The sequence below is a fragment of the Saimiri boliviensis genome, chromosome 1 (genome assembly GCF_048565385.1).
Source record: "Saimiri boliviensis isolate mSaiBol1 chromosome 1, mSaiBol1.pri, whole genome shotgun sequence".
NCBI classification, from domain to species: Eukaryota; Metazoa; Chordata; class Mammalia; order Primates; family Cebidae; genus Saimiri; species Saimiri boliviensis.
Genome location: NC_133449.1, coordinates 83181031 through 83204910, shown reverse-complemented (window position 1 = coordinate 83204910; position 23880 = coordinate 83181031). Strand labels below are relative to the sequence as shown.

Here is a 23880-nt window from a genome sequence, read left to right as displayed (position 1 = left end):
GGTGGGGCTTTTTATGTCCAGGAGATGATTTGCAGGTCTCCATGTGACTGCTGTGCCAAGTCATCCTGGTTATCCTGTCTTCCCTTGTTCTGCCTGTCTCTCCTTGAGCCACATTAGAAGTTAGTACAGCACAGTCATAGTGTCTGTGGGAGGTGTTGGGTGTCCTACACCAGTATGTATAGTCTCTGCATGGTTGGTAGAATTTAGGTTAAGCTTGGGGGCTCTAAAACCTCTGGTATAGTAATGTAATCAAAACGGTGACAAGTTGTTGGCTATAAACTTTTCCGTCATTCAGCCTTATTAAAATACACCCCTTTAATGCCAGAATCTTTTGAGAGTGTCGTTTGTGTGTGGACCAGCCCTACATTTGATAATCTGCCTGTCATTTCAGTAGAATTTACAGAGCACTCAGAGGTCAAATTTAATATTCTTACAGGATATTTGTGTTGTTCAAGGTGTGAGGAATCCAGGGGTTTGTGGTTTTTTTCTTTTTCAGCTTCCTTTCTTATTGGGTGCCTTGGCTAGAGAAGGTGTGGATTGTGAGATCTGCCCCTGCTGCCACCCCACCACCTAGATGAGGACAGCTATTGTACCAGCAATACAGTACGCTGGTACATGCAGTATGCTGAAACGAGCAGGGGCCCTCCTATTCTCAGTTGTAGTGGGAAGACAGAGAGCATCATCATCTTTGTAGTGTTTGTTGTCGTTGTTGTTTTGAGGCAGTCTCGCTCTGTTGCCCAGACTGCAGTGCAGTGGTGGGATCTCAGCTCACTACAGCCTCCACCTCCTGGGTTCAAGTGAGTCTCCTACCTCAGTCTTCCAAGCTGGGATCCCAGGTGTGTGCCACCACACCTAGCTAGTTTTTGTATTTTTAGTAAAGATGAGGTTTCACCCTGTTGGCCAGGCTGGTCTCGAACTCATGGCCTCAAGTGATCCACCCGCTTCTGCCTCTCAAAGGGCTGGGATTACAGGTATGAGTCACCGGGCCAAGCCTGTAGTGTTATTTTAATGTGATGTTATGAAAAATGAATGAAGTATTTTAAAAGTATTGCTTTTTTATTGTCTTTCTCACACTATACCACCTATTTTCTGGAACTGATTTTTATTTTTCCAGGAAGACAGTATATCTGCATGTGTCTGGTACAGGGACGTGAGTTAGTCCTTTGCTGTTAGCTTAATTCAATGATCAAAGCATTTTTTCCTTATCTTCTTCCAATCTGCACAGTGTTCTTTTTTGCAGAGAATGAGCAAATTTTTAAATGAGCTTTGTAAATTCCCACAAATAATTGTAGCTCTGGCTCCAAAATGCTGATGAACTAGCAAGTTCCATAGATCCATTTCATTATGCTGTATTGCATGTTGCTTTATCTGTAGGATGATGTGTTCAGCAAAGAGCAGATTTGTTTATAAGCCTCTGATTTTTATGTAGCACACTCTCTCTCTTTTTTTAATCCCTCTTTGGTAGGTGGTTATGAATAGTGAAAATATGTGAATGTCCTTGGCACTTTGAATCAGTAAATGCATTCTATTTTGCGTGTACGTACAGAATACAGGGAAAAATTTTGTCATTCAGTTTCCCTTTAACTTCTTTTCTCCTAAGATTGGCCATAGTCTTTCAGGTTTTAGTTGCTCAGATAACTGGAACCTAGATAATTCTAACTGGAACACATATATAATTCTTTCAAAGTAGGAAGTGAAGTGGCAATGTCTTTATTGTGTAATAGATCCATGATCTTTGATGACAGAGGGCTTTATGAGATTTGCTATTTTTTTCCTCAGCAAAGAGTGACAAAAATCTCACTACCTTTTGCTTTTAACACCCTTCCACCCCTCGCCCCCACCCCAATCCCTGCGTGGTGAATAGCTCAAGAAAGGTAAGGACGATACCCAAGAGTTCACCCACTTTCAGAGCCAGGGGGCTCCTGTGACCCACATCGCTGTCCTTGGCATCATTTTCAAAAAACATATCTATGGGGAAGCCTCTCCAGGCAGCAGCCCAGAGCCAGAGTGGAAGGCCTTGGAAATGTTAATTCTTTAAGGACTTCTACTGGTTTTATGTGCCACTTCTAGATCTTTGTTGAGAGAACTATGAAGGATTTAAGGTGCAAATTTGTTGTGCCAGTAACTGTTGTAAAAGTGGGCTTCTCACGGTCACTCAGGAGAAAGGACATGGTTCCTGTAGTGGTTGATTCTGATTCTAGGCTAGCTCTGCATTCTTTTGTGTATCTTCAGCCTAGGCAAACAAAAAGCTCTTCCTAGGTTAGCACAGCTAAGGGGGTGGGAATCAGGACTCTGGCATGGCTTTTACAGGCAAGCAGTAATGAGCAAGGGCTGATTCAGGACGGAAGCCAGCAAAAGTGGGTCTGGGCCTGCCATTTGGCTGACCCTGTTAAGAGAGCTCCCTTCTCAGGTCTGTCAGCGGCCAGCAGCTTTTGTGTGGCTCTCCACAGTTCAGATTCAAGCGCACATGTTGGATCTCAAAATCAAGTCTTGTGAAGTGTTCTTGGTGTGAATGAGAGGTTCTTTAGAGAACTAGAGGCTACGGAAGAAAGAGGTGAAGGTGACTCAAATTTGAAGGAAACATCGAAAGGGCATCATTGTTGCCCTAGTCCTACAGTGAGCAAGTTATTTATGCCTTTTGGCATTTTTGTAGATGCACCCGCGAAAAGGGGAAGGTAATACGTGAGTAGGGTTTTTTTTGTTGTTTTTTGTTTTAAATAAAAAGAACTAAAAGAGTAAGAAGGATTGCCAAATGGAGTAAAAGTCAATCATGATTAACACAGTATAGCTGACACAGGTATTTGGAAGAGGAAAAGGGTCATGTCTTGAACTGGTTAGGGCAGAATTTTAAACACAAGCCTTTTGGGGAAAGCCAGTTACGAGTGCCAAATCGTTTGAAAGCTAGCTCATAGAGCATTTGTACTTCTGGAATGAATGTTAGATATTATTTGGAGCAGAGCTCAGGTACAAGCTCCATCTGATGGATACCTGTCATGATGGGTCAGAGTTGTGAAGTTAAATATTTGGTTGTCTCTTGCCATGGAAACATGTATAGTATGCATAATATGACATAAACATAACCCTTACTAGGCAGAAGAAAGGCTGATGTCTAGGATCACAATCTCTGAATCCTTCTGATCTTTCCCTAGCTATCTCTCTGGATCAATGAGAAGATGCTTACAGCCCAGGACATGTCTTACGATGAAGCCAGAAATCTGCACAGTAAATGGTTGAAGCATCAAGCATTTATGGCAGAACTCGCATCCAACAAAGAATGGCTTGACAAAATCCAGAAGGTGAGTTAAAGTATTTGATGTGGCCAATGTGAGAAAACAAACAGGGTAGTAATGAATTCCTTTTTATTTAGCGCGTTTTCCAACACCTCAGAGTCTTACCTGTGCATTTATGTAAGTTACACAGCCAGTAGTAGCTCCCTTCACAGTTACGGGTTCCTGACTTCAACCCTTCAAAAGGGAAAAAAACTGAAACCAAACCAGATGGTACAAAACACTTGATTTATCTTAGAACGAATACTAGGCATTTAGTTTCTGCCGTGCTTCTCATCTGCTGCAGCTGACGGACTGTGAGCGCTTATGCAGGGATTCCACTGTCTTGATCCTATCATTTGTGTTGCTCTGTGACAGATTTATCAGATACAGTTGCACATAATTTTAAATATGTACATATTTTTTAAAATTTATCTATTTTTCCTGTGACACTACTGTATACTAGGCACTAGAATTATTGTAATGCGTTATTCTGGCACAGAGAGATTCTGTGCAGTATAACTGAAGATGAATGTGGAGTTCACCATCCCTCCTTTCTCTCCTTTTAGACTTTTATATTGTTTCAGATTCTTCATGGTTAAAATAATGTTTCGACAGGGCACAGTGGCTCATGCCTGTAATCCCAGCACTTTGGGAGGCCAAGGCTGGTGGATCACTTGAGGCCAGGAGTTTGAGTCCAGCCTGGCCAACATGGTGAAACCCCGTCTCTACGAAAAATATAAAAACTAACCAGGCCTGGTGGTGTGCACCCTTAATCCCAGCTATTGGGGAGGCTGAGGCACGAGCCCAGGAGGCAGAGGTTGCAGTGAGCTGAGATCACACTGCTGCACTTCAGCCTGGGTGACAGAATGAGACCCTGTCTCAAAATAACACTGATAATATTTTTTATATGATCTTTGGTCATGGAGTGGAGGTGATGAAGTCAGGTTATTGGCAATTCAATATTCCATTGCCCCAGTTGAAACTGTTTCAGCATGTAGCACTTAATTGCTTCATTCGCATGAAACCCATGTAATTTACACAACCTACGCCATTGTCGATTTTATTGAGCAGTAACTTCATGTGGAAAGACTGTGTTAAATGAATGGGTATATGGGTATATCACAGATCAAATGTCCTAAGTTTGTTTTTCACAGTGACATTTTTTATGCAGCAAACTATTTATTTAGAACCATGCTGGTTTGTGTTTTCCAGGAAGGAATGCAGCTCATTTCAGAAAAGCCTGAGACAGAAGCTGTGGTGAAGGAGAAACTCACTGGTTTACATAAAATGTGGGAAGTCCTTGAATCCACTACCCAGACCAAGGCCCAGCGGCTCTTTGATGCAAACAAGGCTGAACTTTTTACCCAGAGCTGTGCAGATCTAGACAAATGGCTGCACGGCCTGGAGAGTCAGATTCAATCTGATGACTACGGCAAAGACCTGACCAGTGTCAATATCCTGCTGAAAAAGCAACAGGCAAGTGGACAAGCCGTCATGGACTTGGGTGTGTTTCTGTTTTACAGCCACAGTCCTTAGAGTCTTTACTCACTCACCGCATTCTCAGGAGTCCACCCTCCATGGGAAGGCATTTTTAACCCGGAAAAGTACTTGCTCTAACAGCATCATAGGACATTTCCAGAATAGAAAGACATGATTCCAGACTAGAAAGACACAATGTTAGGAGTACTGGGTGTTGGCTGTATGTGCATGGAATTGATAGTTTTCTTAGTTACTGGGTATTATTACCATTTAACAGTTGAATAAATAATTATCTCATGCAATTCTGCATTTTTTTTTTTTTTTTTTTTTTTTTTTTTTTTTGAGACGGGGTTTTGCTCTTGTTACCCAGGCTGGAGTGCAATGGCGCGATCTCGGCTCACCGCAACCTCCGCCTCCTGGGTTCAGGCAATTCTCCTGCCTTAGCCTCCTGAGTAGCTGGGATTACAGGCACGTGCCACCATGCCCAGCTAATGTTTTGTATTTTTAGTAGAGACGGGGTTTCACCATGTTGACCAGGATGGTCTCGATCTCTCGACCTCGTGATCCACCCGCCTCGGCCTCCCAAAGTGCTGGGATTACAGGCTTGAGCCACCGCGCCCGGCCTGCATTTTGCATGAAAGAAATATTCACATACTTTGCTGTTTAACGTCTTGATTTGTGACAGTTATCTGAGTTGTTCAAGGCACTTTATAGATAATAAAAGTAGCCATTTATTTCATACCTTTAACGTCTTGATTTGTGACAGTTATCTGAGTTGTTCAAGGCACTTTATAGATAATAAAAGTAGCCATTTATTTCATACCACAGTAGAGGGCTTTAAGGGCAAATGAATTTACCTCAAATTTACTGGAAAACAGTTCCATTGATTTTGAAAAAGCAAGTCAGTGGCAAAATCTTCCAGTGGCCCATCCAGTGGCCCAGGTGGCTGTCTTTGCAGTATGGCCAAGTCCCAGGCCCAGCAGTTCTGCTTAGAGCCAGTCACTGCAAAAGATAGTCTCTGCTGAGTGCTGAGGCTGTTTCTCTGCCCTCAGATGCTGGAGAACCAGATGGAAGTGCGGAAGAAGGAGATCGAAGAGCTCCAAAGCCAAGCCCAGGCCCTGAGTCAGGAAGGGAAGAGCACCGACGAGGTGGACAGCAAGCGCCTCACTGTGCAGACTAAGTTCATGGAGTTGCTGGAACCCTTGAAAGAGAGGAAGCATAACCTGCTGGCCTCCAAAGAGATTCACCAGTTCAACAGGGATGTGGAGGACGAGATCGTGAGTTGACCCCCGCTGCACACGTGACTTTTCCACAAGCTCCCTTGTCTGCCCTGAAGCCCAATGTTCTTACTTCTCAGTCAACTTCACCTTGGGCCATGTCGGCAAGCTGAGGTGTCAAAGTCCTCACTCTATATGGTCGAAAATTTCTTTCCCTTCTCACACTACATAAAACTCCATTGTTCCTCTCACATTATCTAGAGATACTCTAGGATTTTAATGACCCTAGAACACGCTGTATAAAAGTAGTGAGGACTCTGAGTGAGTTTGACCTTGAGGATGAGGTAAAGTTGGAAAGAAGCGCCCTAGCCCTGTATTGGAGAACAAGGGCCTGCTTCCCCAGAAAGCCCTCCCGACGGGGCTGGGCCCTCTCTGAAGCTCGTCCTCGCTGTCCGTCACTGCCCCTTACTGCTCTTGTTTGTGTCATGTATTTGTTCCTCTGAGTGGATCTGACTACTTACTTACAATTCTTCCCAGTTGTGGGTTGGAGAGAGGATGCCTTTGGCAACTTCCACGGATCATGGCCACAACCTCCAGACTGTGCAGCTGTTAATAAAGAAAAACCAGGTAAGCCTTTCTGCTTGGGCTAGCTCTGTCTGATAAATAATTGCTCTAAGTTATGAGACCGAGAATGGCAGAGAGCTTTGAAGCCTTGCGATTTCTTTTTGGCCCTAACAGCTTGACATAAGCACCAGCCGGTTGCCATTTAGCAAGCCTTTGTGTGTGTTTTCTGCTCCCTCCAGACCCTTCAGAAAGAAATCCAGGGGCACCAGCCTCGCATTGACGACATCTTTGAGAGGAGCCAAAACATCGTCACAGATAGCAGCAGCCTCAATGCTGAGGCCATCAGACAGAGGCTTGCCGATCTGAAGCAGCTGTGGGGTCTCCTCATCGAGGAGACTGAGAAACGCCACAGGCGGCTGGAGGAAGCGCACAGGGCCCAGCAGTACTACTTTGATGCTGCTGAGGCCGAAGCCTGGATGAGCGAGCAGGAGCTGTACATGATGTCAGAGGAAAAGGCCAAGGTGAGAGGAGGCGGGAAGCAGTCCTGCCCCAGGAGCGCCTCAGATTCAGACCCTGAGCTTGCTTTCTGTCGGTAGCTGTTTCTGTAGAAACTTCCCTTGTAACCTTTAAGTGTTAAGGGTACCCCATGTGCATGAAGGTGTCTGAAATTCAGCTGCTGGTTTCCCCTTGATGCAGCATTTTCTTATCTGAATCCTAGTGTGCCATTAAGACCAGGTTCATCCTGTCATCTTTGAAATATGCCAGAGTCCTTCCTGCTGTCTATTTATAGGTTCCCTGAACTTTACAAAATTGAAGATGGCTTGGAGACAATTTGAAAGTATTGCAAGGTTCCAGGAATGCTGCTATTTACATACCTGATGGACCATGAGGAATTCCAGTGAGCCAGGCACATTTGGTCTGCCTGAGCTTTTCTCTGAGAGTGGTCTTACTCATTCCGCATTCTCCTCATATTTATCATCTGCACAGCCTTCTGTGGTCCCGTCCATGTGGAAGCTCTTGGAACACTTCTGTGTTCCACTGTCCATACCACACCTCTGGAGTTTTTCTTTCTACTGATCCTTCCTCCTACCCCACTTAGCAGCTAGTCTGTCACTCCTTGAGGTGGTGTAGGGCCAGAGGGGATGGCTATGGTTGTGACATTCTCCTGTCTTTCCAGGATGAGCAGAGCGCTGTCTCCATGTTGAAGAAGCACCAGATTTTAGAACAAGCTGTGGAGGACTATGCAGAGACTGTGCATCAGCTCTCCAAGACCAGCCGGGCCCTGGTGGCCGACAGCCATCCTGAAAGGTGAGTGCCCCTTCATGAAGGTGAGACCCGGCTCTCAATTCCTCTCAGCAAGGGTCCCTTGCTAACCCACACTGAAAGAAAATGTGGCAGCATTCATCATGAATTGCTAGTAAGGCAAATCGTTAAGAAGCATTTTTAAAACAGACCCAGTAGGCCTATCATGATTAGGATGGGCGAACTGTTATATTAAGAAATTGCTTTTGTGGGTTAAATATCTCCTGTTGGCCAAGGCTCTACTGAAAGAGTGTTGGTGTCATGAGTCAAAACTGCAGGTTGACTAGGCTGGGCAGTCAATCTACAGTGGTTACATTTGTAATCTCAGCACTTCAGCAAGCCAGGGAGGGAGTATTGCTTGAGGCCAGGGACCAAAGACCAATCCTGGCAACATGGCAAAACCTCATCTCTACAAAAAAAATACAAAAACCATCTGGATGTGGTTGCACATGTCTGTAGTTCCCAGCTACTCAGGAGGCTGAGGTGGGAAGGATGGTTTGAGTCCAGGAGTTTGAGGCTTCAGTAAGTTATGATCACACTGCTGCCCTCCAGCCTGGGTGACAGAGTGAGACCCTGTCTCAAAAAAAATAAAAATTATCAGAAGTACAGGTTGACTTGCATGGATGCAGATAGTGGTAGCACTTACCCTTGGGTTGAAAAAGTCATGCAGTTTAGGAAAGTAATTATTAGTTTTAAGAGGAGTATTAGACAAGAATGCATAGACCTATAAAATGCAGGGGTTCCCAGGAAGAACAAAATGATAACACCTCCTAAGTCTTACACATCAAGTGATGAGAATAAGAGAGCTGAGTGTGTGGTACTCATCTACTCTAGACCAGGCTCCTCTATCAACTTCCCAAATCAGTCATTTTAGGCTTTTTGTATAAATGCCTTTTATGACTTGGAAAGGAATTTGCCTTATGCATTTAACCAAGATAGTTTGGGGGAGATGAGGTCAGTGGCTCTGTTGTTGTAGGAGGTTCTTAAGCTGTTCATGATCAGGATTCCCAGGAAAGCGTTCCTCGTAGTCTCCAGGGATAAGTACTATGATGTCTTTGTCTCTCATGTTCTGATTTGAGACCATTACTCTGGGGAGAAGTTGGAGGGAGGGGGATTTGGTCTCATGGCTGCACACCTGGGACTTGTGAGATGGCAGTGGCTGATCCAGCCCTCCTAACAAGAATGAGCACTCAGCCCAGAGAAGGTAGGCCCATGTGTACCACACAGGGTTTGTCATTTGTCCCTCAGGCAGTGTAGTAACAGAGAATGCAAGACTGCTCTGGATTTTGTGTTATTTTATTTTTTATTTTGCCACCTTCCTGACTGGGAAGATTTTGCATTAACTTTTAACATCAAAGGAAATCCTGATTTGCCAGTGGTGGAGAGAGAATTTCCCCCTCTACCCCATACATTCGCCTACCCCCACTATTACATTAGGGATGGCCTTTGGCCTTAATTACTGACATTGTGTACATACTGGCTCTTCAAGTGACTTCAAATTGTGTCCAATTTCAGAGTTTTATTTTTCATGCTAAGTAGATCAACCAGTTTCCTTTGAGGAATACGATGTAATATGCTCTCCCATTATCTCCGCCACATTTGTTTTTCCCTGAAGAAAACTGACTTTTAAGTTACTTTTTCTCCCCATTGCTCCCTTTCTTTTTCAGTGAACGCATTAGCATGCGGCAGTCCAAAGTGGATAAACTGTACGCTGGTCTGAAAGACCTTGCTGAAGAGAGGAGAGGCAAGCTGGATGAGAGACACAGGTTATTCCAGCTCAACCGGGAGGTAGACGACCTGGAGCAGTGGATCGCTGAGAGGGAGGTGGTCGCAGGGTCCCATGAACTGGGACAGGACTATGAGCATGTCACGGCAAGTACTTCAGACAGTACATGAGTTGATTGTGTAGTGAGCGATGGTGCGGAGGGCCATTTGCATGCCTTATCTGTGAGCAGATAAGATGCCCTGTACTCCAATCATAGGTCTTGAGGTTTAGTTTTAAGGTGGTGTTTCTTTTATAAGCAGGTGACTTGCATTTAGATTGGCTAACCTCTCTGTGCACCCCTTCTCCCAGTAGTTAAAGGAAGTGGAGGTAGTGCCTTACTCTGCTGCAGTGACCAAGAAGGAAACCCGATTGCTAAGAGGTTCTCGAGCTAAGATCTGTTGTTCTTAAGTCATGAGTATTATGGTTACGTCTTGCTTAGAGGCAGTTTCTTTCCAAAGGCTATTCGTGTGATCAAGAAATAGTTCACAATGGGCTCACCGGTTTCCTTACCCATCCTCGTTTCAGATGTTACAAGAACGATTCCGGGAATTTGCCCGAGATACTGGGAACATTGGGCAGGAGCGCGTGGACACAGTCAATCACATGGCAGATGAGCTCATCAACTCTGGACATTCGGATGCCGCCACCATCGCTGAATGGAAGGATGGCCTCAACGAAGCCTGGGCCGACCTCCTGGAGCTCATTGACACAAGAACACAGATTCTTGCCGCTTCCTATGAACTGCACAAGTTTTACCATGATGCCAAGGAGATCTTTGGGCGTATACAGGACAAACACAAGAAACTCCCTGAGGAGCTTGGGAGAGATCAGAACACAGTGGAGACCTTACAGAGAATGCACACTACATTTGAGCATGACATCCAGGCTTTGGGCACACAGGTGGGTAGGGCAGCCGCCTATGGGTAGTGGGGAGGCTTTCTCTCCATAGAACATCTTCTTGCATCTCTGAGTATCTCCCTGTTCCTTGGCTCCTCAAAAGAATTGTCCCAGTTAAGGACATACATGTACCCTCTTTGTAATAGTGCTCCATTTGGGAGAACTTACCAGTCCATAAAAGTCTACATTTGCCGCATTTGCAAACCTTAGATGAGTGTCCCCATAATTAAAATAAACAAACCTGATGCATACACAGACACATGGGAGTCACAGGCCTTAGCGAGAGTTTTTATTGTTAGCATATTCATCCAGAACAATTTCCAAAATAATACCTTACTATTTTTTTTATCAACCGGGTTCTAAGTTATATGCCTGGAAAAAGAAAAAAACTGGATTCTGACATTTTAGCGTGCCTGGTCCACAGTATAAAATGACTGGCACTAAGGCTTTGTTTAAAAAATATTTGACAGAGTGTAACAATATGGCAGAATCTGGTGTAATCACTCTCTAGTTTCCTTTCTGATCTCTGCACAGTTTCTTATTTTAGTCTTATGCCTTTTAGTTGAAAAACAAATTGTATTTTTTTCTTCTAAGTTTCACGGTCCTAGAGAAGAAGGTAGTTTTATTAAAGATGTTATCCCTGATGATGTCAGGGGTTTTGTTCTTGTTGTTAAGAGTATACTGAGTATCTAGATTATCTCAGCTTTTTCCATTAAAAGCCAAATAGTAAATATTTTCAGCTTTATGAGATTCATACTCTCCGTTGCAGCTCTGCCCTCTGCCATTGTAGCATAAAGCAGCTATAGACTAGTGAGAAGATGAATGAGCTAGGTGTGTTCCTGTAAATCTGTATTTACAGAAACAGGCTGCCCAGATACAGCCTTGGGCCCTCAGCCTCTAGAGGGCTTTGGTATACTTCGGGATTTGTTCTGTGAAGGGACCACCTTGGTGGTGGTTCTCTCTCACTTCCTCTTAATTCTTAATTCCTGTCAATGTGACTGCAAGTTTAATTTACCTCTCTAAGCTTTGGTTCCCTAATAGTTTAGGGATTGAGATGCAAAATGTATAGCATAGTGAGATCTCTATAAATGTTTTCTAATTATTATGGTATTACAAAAGTTTAGGGAAACATGGGATACCTAGAGATAGAATTAGAAAATGCCTTAGCAGCGTAGGTCTTTGCTCTGCACCTGTAAAATCATTTACTTTTAGAAAGATACTTGAGACATAATGGAGTTGCTCTCTCATTTTTTCATTAAATCCCTTCGCCTCCTTAGACTTAGAGATGAGGAAGCCCAGGAAGGGTCTCAGAACATCCAGGGTGGGAATCTAGTCCTTTAAGTCTGACAGTCTGCACCTCACCACACCCACTGGGCTATGATGTTTATAGCTGTAAAAGGGATATGTGTCCTATTGCAGGTATTGGCCTGATCTGTGTTTATTTTCACAGAGTAACAGAGCAGAAGGGAAGGCTCTTGATGCAGGCCCCCAAGAGCATGTGGTGCTTCCTCTTTGGTTGTTTCCTGTGCCAGCATGACCTGCCACTGTCTCCATTCTGCACAGGAGCAGTGGGAGTGACACATAGCACTGATGAAGGTCTTGAGTGTTTATGCAAAGCAGTAGTTAATATTCGTGGAAATTTTTACTTGCTATCCTTTTCTACTTGACGTTTTATTGTGAGAAGCAATTTATAGAAAACAACCAGAGACACGGAAACAGGTGTTTTTAAAAATGTGATTTGTTGTGTAGGAAAATTAGCTTTTCAAATTATTTCCTAGGAATTTGCTCATTGTAATTCAAGTTAAACCTGGGCCATAATCAAAGAATGGTTCCAAAAGTCCCTTGGGATATTGAAATCAAATCACAATGGAAACCAAAGCCCATTGGTTCTTCTTTGCATCTTTTGCAGAAACTGCTTTTTTTTTTTAACCTATTATCACCTGAAGTCCTTGTGTGCAATCAGGAATCAGTAATCCACCTCCCTACAAGCCCTAATGCTGTCCATCCCCACCCCCTTTTACTCCACTTAGCATTTCTCCAAATACTACTCTCACAGACATCTGAAAGCTCTCATCATCCAGGACAGTTGTCTGCAGACTTCTTTGATCATGCAGTTTTATCTGTAAATGATGATTGGGTGTCCATTTCCCTCTATGTGTTTGTCTTTAATTAGACATTGTGCACAAGTGTGGCACTAGTAATGTTATGTACTTTATATAAGACATGTAAGAGGAGAAAATTTAACTGTAACATTAGCTGCACTTAGTAGCTTCAGTTATAAAGACATATACCATCCCCCCAAAAAGGTAAGAGTGTATTCTTATTTTTGTTTTTACAGAGGAAGAATATTATGCACATTGTCTACACTGTTTATTCCACTTAGTCATCTTGGTGTGTTTTTCACGTTGACTGCATAGAAGCCCTTCCTCATTCTTTTTCATGACTGTATAGGAGTCTCCTGCTGGATGAACCATCATTCATTTACCCAGTCCTTCACTAATGGACACTTACTTTAGTTTTAGTATTTTGCTTTTATAGACACTGCAGCAGTAAATAATCTATGCATATTTCATTTTCTAAATACACAAGAATATATGTAGGATATATTCTCCAAAGTAGGATCATAAAATCAGAAAGTACAGAAAGTATTGCATTTATAATTTTGGGGGGGTATTGCCCATTTACCTTCTGTAGGAGCTGTAGCCTGTTAACACTCCTGTCTGCAAAGAATGAGGTCACTGACAAATATATCATCACACTTGGATTTTTGCCAATTAATAGATGACACATTACAATATTTCCATGAAGCCTCTTTTCATGTTTAAGACCCATTTGCATTTCCTGCTCTCTGAACATTCTCTTCATGCCAGTTTCTGTATTGGTTTGTTGGTCTTGTCTTGTCTTGTCTTTCCTTTCTTTTCTTTTTTCTTTTCTTTGTTTTTCTCTCTCTCTCTCTCTCCCCCCCTTTTTCTTTTCTTTTCCCTTCCTTTCTCCTTCCTTCCTCCCTCCCTCCCTTCCTTTCTTCCTTCCTTCCACCTGTCATAGCTGAAAAGGATAACCAAAATATCTAGATGTAACAAGAAGTACATCACTGGCTCCATTTACCAAATCACAATTCTCAATGTTAACTTTCAGTTTTACAAGGTTTTTGTTGAAATTTGGCTATTTCAAGTTTTACCTTCTTTAACATTTAGTTATTTTAACCATATTGGATGCCACATTTTTATGTTTTCTGAGTGTAAAAGTCCCATGATGAGAACTATAGGCAGTACATACATTGTATCCACATAGCAATGGGAAGTAATTTTCAAAATGTGTTCCTCATGGCAGTTTGCCGTTCTTTATAAAAACATTTATCTTTACCCCGAGATAGCAGATTAGGTATTTATTTCTTTAACTGTATCTGAATACGTCCCACTCAGATATCTCAGGCTGCCTCCAGGCGACTTTCCTGACTAAGCTCTCCTGCCAGTCTTCCTGTAGCATTTCATTAGTTTTATCATTCATGCAGAACTTACTAATGTAGTTGAATAGATTTATAGAAAACTTGGATATCCCCAGTGAAATTGAGGGCTCTTTGAGGGCCACAGGCCATGTTTTGACTCCGTGTTCCCTTTACTGTGTGAGCAGAGCGGAAGAGGGGTTGGGGTGATGGTGGAAAGGCCACCATGCACTGACCTCGCTCGTTACCCACATGGCTTCACAGGTGAGGCAGCTGCAGGAGGACGCAGCCCGCCTCCAGGCAGCCTATGCGGGTGACAAGGCCGACGACATCCAGAAGCGCGAGAACGAGGTCTTGGAAGCCTGGAAGTCCCTGTTGGATGCCTGTGAGAGCCGCAGGGTGCGGCTGGTGGACACGGGGGACAAGTTCCGCTTCTTCAGCATGGTGCGCGACCTCATGCTCTGGATGGAGGATGTCATCCGGCAGATCGAGGCCCAGGAGAAGCCAAGGTAATGCTTCCAGCCTGAAGGAAATTGGACTCATTGGCCCTTGGTTAAAACATAGAAGGAGTTCTCCAGTGAGAAGCAGGAGCTGTGAAAGCAGTTCTTGCCTGAGAGCCTCAAGGCCCAAGCGCCGAGGGGAGGTGCTTGGAGTGTGTGGGGCACAGCACCCCTGCTTCGGTTGCCTCCTGAACACCTTTACCAGAGAAATGGGGGTCCTGGGGTTATCAAAGCCTCTCCCATTCTCCCCACTCCTGGCTCACATGTTCTACAGTCACTCAGGCCCTCTAGCCCACATCCATGCTTAAAGCAGGACCTCGTGCTTCAAGTAGCCGCATACCTTGGGCACAAATAACTGCCCCATCTTTGCAGTGATACGGCTTTTCTGAGTTATTTTTCTGTGCTTGCTTTTTGGATTAAAAACCAGTCTATCTCCTTTTTATGCATATTATTAAAAGTGTCACCCTCGACATCTGCTTTAATGGTGTCCCTGGGTTATTTAATATTTTTCCTGTATCATTGGCTTCATTTTATGCAAATTAGTGAAGAGAAGTTAATAGATGAACACAGAAGTAACATATCTAACCTCCAGTTCACCCTTCTGCCAGCTCCAGCCTCTACTGTAATTGAGAAATAAACTATGCCACAATAAAAGGAGTATTTTTATTATATGTATTTTTGAAGCAGTTGTATTTTCTGGATCAGGGTCAGTAGGTTTTGATCTATGCTGGTCGCTGCTGTCTGGGCTGGTTCCCATCCTGTGTCTCTTTCTGTGTCTGAATAAGGAGACTGTATTAGCTGCTCTTTGATATATACATCCTGAATCTTTGACAGCTCACTCATCAAGGGTGTGATTGGAGCGTCTATTACTGCTTCTCTGCTTTCTAGAAGAGAATCTTTCTGACTTGCGTTGCAAAGTAAAAGTTTTTTCTGGCACCCACCTGGCAACCATTCTGAATTACTCAGACACGCACACAAAAACAAAAGTAGCCATGTTCTAAAGTTTGGTTGCCTGGCTGTTCTTGAACTGTGCTGTCACTGTGCTTTGGCTCCAGTGGCCCAACCTAAGCACAGGCAGCGATTCAGACCAGAAAGATCATCAGTTTCCTTCAAATTAATCTTGTGTTTTAAAACCTACGCATTTTTTGAAACGCTTGATCTCCTAATGGAGGCATTGTTTGTCTAATTTTAGGGATGTGTCATCTGTTGAACTCTTAATGAATAATCATCAAGGCATCAAAGCTGAAATTGACGCACGTAATGACAGTTTCACAACCTGCATTGAACTTGGGAAATCCCTGTTGGCGAGAAAACACTATGCATCTGAGGAGGTAGGGTGCTACTTTGCTTTGGAGCTGCAGGATAAATGCAGCTGGTGTCAAGATGTAAAATGACTTCATTTTATATGTGTGTGTGTGTGTCATAGAATATGTGTTTACATTCATATACACACACACATATATTTTAAAACTTCTTTCCTGTGCGTCCAGAATAATACATTTATGCCAGACTCTAGGGCCAGGCTGGTAAATCTGTGGCACAGAAGATAATTTTTGAGGGCCGCAGGTTGAAAAATGGACTCCCCGTCTTCCCCATCAGTACTCTTTCAAGGTGATGCCACTTGTCCACTGAATATGTCCTAGATCAGTTTGCTGTTGAGCGCATGGTTGGTGATTATGGTTAGGACGATGGTAATAAAGAGGTAAATTATTAGTTGAGTGTGTGGCCCCCTGCATGGGACTGGGCATCCTCTCCAAGAGGTCAGGGCTTTGTCCCTCTTGCTGTCCCCTCTCCTGAATGTGTTTGCTGCAGGGAGCCTCCTCACAACAAGGCAGCTTCAGCAGGGCTGCCCCGCCTTCCTCCAGCCCCTTCTGGAAGGAGCAGTGCCGTGCTTTTCTCTCCTCTCCCAGTCCCCATACAGACTGAGCAGTCTTTAGATATCTCCCAGCTTAATGGTGGTCTCTGCAGAAAATGTATATTTCTAGTATAAAATACCTCATCAAGATGTGGTGCCTTCTATTAAGATGTCCCGGGGATCCTCTTTTTCATACAGATCAAGGAAAAGTTACTGCAGTTGACAGAAAAGAGGAAAGAAATGATCGACAAGTGGGAAGACCGATGGGAATGGTTAAGACTGAGTAAGGACGTACTTTACCTTTCTGCTTTTTTGGGTATCCATGGAAAGCATGCAAGTTTATTTTCCTGGTTTAAGTCATTAATGTTATCGATTAAAGACTTTTTTGAGTTTTAGATGCCTTTTTAGTGCCCCGTTTCACCATTTCATGGTAACTACTATTTTTAAGAAGCTTCCTATGGCATAGTCATTTTTTACCCCATGATTGATCTCAGTGTCATAGGTGGGATTTGGGTGTTCTTTAGGGACGACAGAGGGATGAGAATTTGGCACCTCCCTGAGAGAATACAGATAGAAGCCCCCTCTCCCGTTTCTCTTCAAGAAATCTTCAGTCAACAAGGTGGAAAGTTGGTCTCATTAAGTCTTATATTTGGGGCCCTTAGTGGAATGTTGATAACATAATAAAATAAAAACTAACATCCATTAAGGTTTTGCTGTGAACAAGGCATCGTGCTTTGTGGTTTTTTAATATATTTCTGTATTTACTCCCCAAAGTGACTTTGTGAATTAGATTCTGTTTTTAATTCTCATTTTATAAGGAAATATGTGAGCCAATACAGGGTTTATAATGTACACTATTGGGAATAGCATTTCATAATTGGTATGAGCACTAACAGCCCAATTCAAGCATTGCTCATGAAGCTTTGCCATTCTGTGTTGGAGCTCTGAGCTCTGTCCTTCATATTCTAACCCCATCTGTGCATATCATAGGTGTTTACTAGGAATCAAATCCAAGAGCCTTTTCTGAGAGGTTTGATAGCACACTCTGTTGGGCCCAGAGCCCTCAGAAATCCCACTTTTTGACCATACTTTGTATGTTTTGAGAATCGTGGAGCAATTTCATTTAGTTCAGCAAAACCCACATCATACAGTGAACTGGGCACCAGCTTGTACACCAGGGACACAGTGATGGCATGCACAGCCCCTGCCTTGAAAAGCCAACAAGTCCCTAGTGCAGAGGTAGCATTTTCTTAATGTAGCCATGTTGGAGGCTACCAAGGTGCTGAAAGCAGGCAGCTAGCCAGCTCCTTGGGACACTGATGCTGCCCACAGTCCATTTTTTACCTTAATGACCCCAGGCTTTGCTGCATGAAATGCAGTGAAAATCAATGTTAGCTATAGCGCAAAGCCAGATTCTAACCGGCCTTCTCATGACCAGAGTGGAACTAGTGTTCTGTGAATGAAACAGAGCAAAAGCCTTGTTTCCCACCATCTGTAGTATTCCCATATTTTTCTCTCCCTCTAAAACCCCCACAATAAAGCACAGAACCACCACCCAACAGAGGGTGAGTTAAAAATGCCTGCACCATCTGGCTAGGTGTAGATTGTGAATTCCTGCAGGTCTCTGAAGTCTTAGCTCATGAAGTGGGGATGAGTGAGCAAAGCGTTCACTATAGACCTGTACCGGGCAGTATGATAGCTGCTGTCCCACATATGGTTCTTGAGAACTTGAAATGTTCTCAAATTGAGATGTGCAGTGAATGTATGCCATAAGTATAAAATGCACATCAGATTTAAATTTAGAAGAAAAAAGATTGTAACAGATCTCAGTAGTTTTTTTCATATTGGTTACACGTTGAAATGATAATTTTATACATACTATGTGAAATACACTGTTAAAGTTAATTTCACCTATTTATTTCTACTCTTTAATGTGGCTACTAGAAAAGTGAAAGTTGTGTGTGTGGCTCACATTACGTTTGCCTTGGACAGACGGGCCTAATTTAGAGTAGATGATAACTGGTTATGCAGGTAGCCATCATCAGAGGGCAGCAGTGCCAGGAGATAAGGCTGTCCTGACTGCCAGGTCACCTGCTGGCCAACATGTACTAACTCATGGTACCCTGTGCAGTTCTGGAGGTCCATCAGTTCTCAAGAGACGCCAGTGTGGCCGAGGCCTGGCTGCTTGGACAGGAGCCGTACCTATCCAGCCGAGAGATAGGCCAGAGCGTGGACGAGGTGGAGAAGCTCATCAAGCGCCATGAGGCATTTGAAAAGTCTGCAGCAACCTGGGATGAGAGGTTCTCCGCCCTGGAAAGGCTGACTACAGTAAGTGGCGGCTGGGCCCTTTGCCTTTTGGTGCCATGGGCAGCCTTTTCTTCCTGCTTGCCTCTTAGACCAGGGAATTCACACGATCGCTCCGTTTTGGTTTTTTGTTTTTTTCAAGCAGTGAGGATCTTAAAATGGGTGGTTCCTGTGGAGCAGGACCTAGGGAGAGGGTCAGGACTGTTTACCTCCTTAGTCGCATCCTGGGCACTTGGATTTATGATCCCTTATAATAGCTTCCTGCGTGGGGACTGATTGGTGGCATTTGTTTTTTCTTCAAATCTTCCATTCTCCTCTAACTCTTAAAAGTTTTGTACTTAAAGGGGCATGGCCTTAAAGTTTTCTTTAGAATTTCAGAATTCGAATTCCCATCAAATGGAAGCTTAATCCTAGCCTGTTGTTAATTCCCCATTCCTGATCCTCTCTCTTCTGCCAACATAAAGGCCTTAGAATAGGATTTGTGCACTGGTGTTTCCTCTCCCAAGACTCTTGCGTTCCTGGTAGAAAGCTGATCCTTTGCAGCGTACAAAAATGGTGTTCTGATTTCTAGTTCTGAGCATTTAGTGTTCCTGCATACGTTTGTGTTAAAACAGAGTACTTCTGGTGCATCCATATGACTCATTAAATGGCTTTGTTTCAGTTAGATTATTCTGTGGCTTTTTAATGTGTTGTTTGGGTTTTGGCTGAACACAGATCCCTACCACAGCACAAGCGGCTTCCTTGAGAATTATTGCAGCTCTGTCCCTGGTGTTTGTCTGAGCTCTCCTGGAGAGTCCAGCATGAACCCTCAGGCTCAGGTACTTTCCTCCTCAGCAGAGTTGAGAGTTGCATAGTTAATTTAGAAATTAAACCCATGTTCCCAGGGGTCCTGCAAACAACTCCAAGGAAATTTGCCAGCCCATGGAATAGATCATTTCCTGTAGTTTTAGGTTGTAGCTGCAGTTCCTGTGAACCTAATTCCATTTGGCTCAGGATGTTAGAGCTTCTTCTTGTCCAGTATGGTCCAGTTTAGCAAACTAGACAGGAGGACTTCCTGGATTCTTAGAACCTTTTTCTGAAAAGAGGCAGAGTCTAGGACTCTACCAAACATCATTCTGTTTTCTCTTAGTTGGAGTTACTGGAAGTGCGCAGACAGCAAGAGGAAGAGGAGAGGAAGAGGCGGCCGCCTTCTCCTGAGCCGAGCACGAAGGTTTCAGAGGAAGCTGAGTCCCAGCAGCAGTGGTGAGTCTCAGCAGCTCCAGAGGCTGGGCCCTTAGCCCCAGTGGCCAATGAGGTTTATGGGGATCTTTCGGAAGCCTTGCTTTGCTAGGCCTAACCACATGCCTTGACTGTTGATTGCTTCCACAAACCGTTTAAAGTCTGTATAGTTACATGTAAATAACCTTGGAGGACACTGATTTGTCCACAGTCACACAGCTATGTAGGTAGCAGAAATAGAATGTAGACAGTGCCCTTTCTCGTCGTGTGCACGCACACGCAGGATGCTCAGAACTTCCATATGGTTAAATGCACGGAGCGAACTGCTCAAATGTTAGGCCAGTGGTTTTGTGGTGATGCTTTTTGAAAGTTCTAAGTAACTTCACACAGAGGATAGCAATTCTCTGTTTCCAAACAGCTAATTATTTTGCTATGGTAAGAGCTCCATGGCAACTTCTAATGCTGCCTTTATTTGGTGGGGTGCGGGGCATGGGGCATTCCTGTAGTCATATTTTCTATCTAGAATCTATTTAAAACACTTGGAAGTTTCAGACTTAGAAAGAATTACATTATGTGAAAGGGTCGCACATAGTAAAATTGAGTGATGATGTTCTCCCCACCCTCTCTTACCGTTTCCTCTTTCTCCTCTTCCTCCTTTTCCTTCCTCCTCCTTTCCCCCCTTCCCTAACAGGGATACTTCAAAAGGAGAACAAGTTTCCCAAAACGGTTTGCCGGCTGAACAGGGATCTCCACGGGTTAGTTACCGCTCTCAAACCTACCAAAACTACAAAAACTTTAATAGCAGACGGACAGCCAGTGACCAGCCATGGTCTGGACTGTGAAGTTCACTACCATTTGTCAAGAATCACCCTTTCCAAATCCTCTTGGTTTTGACTTTTTGGCTTCCACTTCACCCAAAATGTTAAAATTTTTACTTAATTCATAGCCTTCCTTGGTTTCATATTTGTTTGCATTTAATTCATGTTTGAGTCTTTTAACTGATGGATGCCCAGTTGCCTTAAAGCAGCATACTTATTTTTTGTTTATTTATTGTGAGCTTTTTACTTTATTAAGATTTTACAGCGAAATCCTTACATGAGTAATTGAAATGAAATTAAATGAGATTACAGCATAATGAAGAAGAAAGCTAGAATCTAACAGGTATGGCACATTCAGTTATTCTAACAGGGCACAGTATTATGCTATATGCAGCCCCCTTTACAGAGGTTATTAACTTGCAGTAGTTTACTATTAACTAGGAAGATTGGTGTATGAGGAGGGAGACGTTCTATACTAAGATTAAAGCCCAAAGTCAGCTGTGTAACATTCCATGAAAGATGCTTTCATTTATTGAAGATGACAAAAAAAAAGGAAGGGGGGAAGTTGGATATATTCTGGAAGCTATTTTAATTTTAGGCACACAATCTCAAACGTTTCAGACCCTTGGGTCATTTATTACTTTTTAAAAACCAGTTCCTCTCTCACTTTTTTTCTGCCAAGTCCTGAATTGAAAACTGTAGGCTTCCTTGCACAGATGTTGCAGCCAGCCTCAGGAGTAAAGTGCCCACTGACTGCTGCCACCACCTCTGTCTCGCTCCCTGTCAGTGCTGCTGGGACCCGGGACGCAGCAGGTTACAGCGGTTCTCAGCATGTTTTAGAAGTCTGCCTTGCAGACTTCCATGCCTCTCCATTCAGCCCATAACTTCAGGGTGTCAAACTGTTTTATTTTTTCAAACAAATGGAACAGAAGCCATTGTGGTTCATCCTGATTACTTGAACGTTGCACTTGGTGGACCATGCCTGGGAGCGCTCGCACGCACCCTGGCTTCAGAAGTCATATCAGTGTCTCTGTAGACAAACTCCACTGTACGTCTTGGATTAACGTTCTGATTCATTGTTCATTTTCTCAAGACATTTTGTGGAATTCTGCGATAAAGAAAGCTTTTAGGATGGTATTTATCAGGCCACCAGCAGGAATTGAAAATGTTTTAACAGAAATCCTTTTCCTTAGAAATAAAAGCTGGTGACAGAGATGGTTTCCTGGTACCAATAAAAACGAAACCAAATCCATATTATTCATCAAAGCCTTGTGAGACATTCACTTGCTCCTTTGCCATACTTAGATGTGTTAGTGGAATCAGAAACCTATTTTGATATGTGTTCTTCATGAGTTAAGTCTGATTTGTCTTTTTATTTCATGATGCATGTCTTTTTTTTCTTTTGTCAGGATAACGTCATATAGCATCTTGTTTGTTTTTCCTTATCTCTATGTACATATCTATCTACTCTGACTGTAGATGGGTATATAGATAGATGCCAAGCTTCTTATGTTCGGGGTTAGTGTGCATCATTATTGGGTCTCTGCCTTAAAACACGTCAAAATTCATTTTAGAAAAAAAACTTCTGCTCTGTCTTTGGTCATTAGGGAGTTCTAATGTGTGTTTCTGGCTCCAAATTATATTTTGTGTTTGATTGATCTATATGTATATATGTGATATTTTCATATATATATATATATATATATATGTATGTATTTGTGTGTGTGTATGTTAAATTGTGTATCATCAGGACTGATACCCAATTTGACACGTTTTGTATCCAGAAGACCCTCCAAAAAAGGAACCACATAAGCACACAAGAAAGGAGTGCTATGATGCTTTTAGCATTTGCTATCATGCCTATTTTTATCTAGATTTCTAAATTGTAGCTTGTCATAACAAAACTTTAATTACATTGGATTGTATCAGAAGAAGAAAAAGTCTTTTTATTGTTTTGAGTGATGACGCAGAGACTCAAGTTAATGCACTTGAAAATAGCATTGCTTTGTGCACTTTGAAAACCAATCAGGTGTTTTCTGTGCTACTAGTTGTCACATTGCATTTACGTTCACCTCATGATTTAAGTATCTCGGGTGTGCCTAGCCACTAAAGCACTCCGGACTAATCGCTAAAGAGAAGCAATGTCGGGGGGCGGGGGTTGCTGGGGATGTGTTCACATGTACCCATCATTTGATCATAGCACTGTGATTGCTTTTGATGTGTGTCTCTAGTGGTGTGTTGTCTGTTGGCATGCTTAAAGCACATGTCCATTAAAATTCATTTTGTTCCTTTTATTTTCCTTGTTTTCTTGGTTAGTGATTCATTTGCATAAACATTAATGATCTCTGCATACTGGTTTGGGGTTTTCTCTTTCCTTCTAACCCTAAAGAAAAAATTTTTGCTGCAGAATTTCCCTCTGAAGAGGCTTCCCTGGCCTTCATCTACCTTGCAGTGTGACCAAGTATGATAAATTTTAGCCGTTTACAAGGAAACATCTCTCTTCCCAGGTCATTGCTGTCACTAGCAGCTTTCAATTCAAACCTGCAGCACTAAATTTTTTTTTAACCTGGTTTCTGTATATACTAACCCCATGTCTCTCTGGACTCATACCTGGCTCAGGCCTTCCAGACCAAACTCATAATTCCTCCTCACCAGAAGTTTCCTGAAATCTCACTAGAGGAGATTTTCTACATTTAAAGTCCACTCATTCTTTTGACTCAGGGATCTGTTTTTCAGTTATTTCCCATCCTGCAACTCTCCTTTAAAGCTGAAAAGGAGAACTGTTTAAGGAGTCTTTTGCTCATAAGCATGTGTCTACAGTCTGTCACTTGCAAGGCCTGGGTGATCACCATGCAGCATGCATGCACACATCCCCCTGCTCCCCTCCCCACCCACCACAAAAGTCTTTTTGTCCTAATCATGTATTTTCCACATTGCTGTGAGGATAAAAGGTTCCAATCAAAACCACCCTTAAACTCCATAGTTTCTAGTCCTCCCTCAGCCCTTAAGCTAAGTATGATAGTTTGCCGTAGACATAACTTGTGATTCTCCCTCCTTCTGGAGCTATCTCCAGCCCTTTTCCCCCCAAAAAATTAGTTTTGTTCAAAATCAAGCATTGTACCCAGCCATTCAGATAAAACCTAGTAAGTGAGAGATCAGTTCCCAAGAGTTGATAGATCCAAGTGTTCACATGGTGGTGGCCAGTCTACCGTTTAGCCTGTCAAGGTTGTTACTGCTAATTTGGTGTCAC

The 23880-nt window shown here is 43.1% G+C and overlaps 1 protein-coding gene across 6 annotated transcripts in view; it reads left to right on the top strand.

Moving 5' to 3' along the window:
* The window catches only part of SPTBN1 (spectrin beta, non-erythrocytic 1), a 218642-nt gene that overhangs the window by 188319 nt on the left and 6443 nt on the right, over window positions 1-23880 (top strand). For 4 of the 6 annotated variants that reach the window (XM_039462786.2, XM_010333600.3, XM_074400041.1 and 1 more), the window contains 14 exons: window positions 3150-3296; window positions 4482-4745; window positions 5801-6025; window positions 6503-6592; window positions 6769-7050; window positions 7707-7837; window positions 9499-9703; window positions 10122-10496; window positions 14200-14444; window positions 15628-15766; window positions 16489-16573; window positions 18422-18618; window positions 19724-19836; window positions 20504-20567. In XM_039462786.2, the coding sequence (XP_039318720.1) occupies window positions 3150-3296; window positions 4482-4745; window positions 5801-6025; window positions 6503-6592; window positions 6769-7050; window positions 7707-7837; window positions 9499-9703; window positions 10122-10496; window positions 14200-14444; window positions 15628-15766; window positions 16489-16573; window positions 18422-18618; window positions 19724-19836; window positions 20504-20567 (2562 nt within the window). Of the gene's footprint in view, window positions 1-3149; window positions 3297-4481; window positions 4746-5800; window positions 6026-6502; window positions 6593-6768; window positions 7051-7706; window positions 7838-9498; window positions 9704-10121; window positions 10497-14199; window positions 14445-15627; window positions 15767-16488; window positions 16574-18421; window positions 18619-19723; window positions 19837-20503; window positions 22925-23880 lie in introns of those variants that run through there. The other 2 variants (XM_074400048.1, XM_003922733.4) reach the window with 1 other exon arrangement.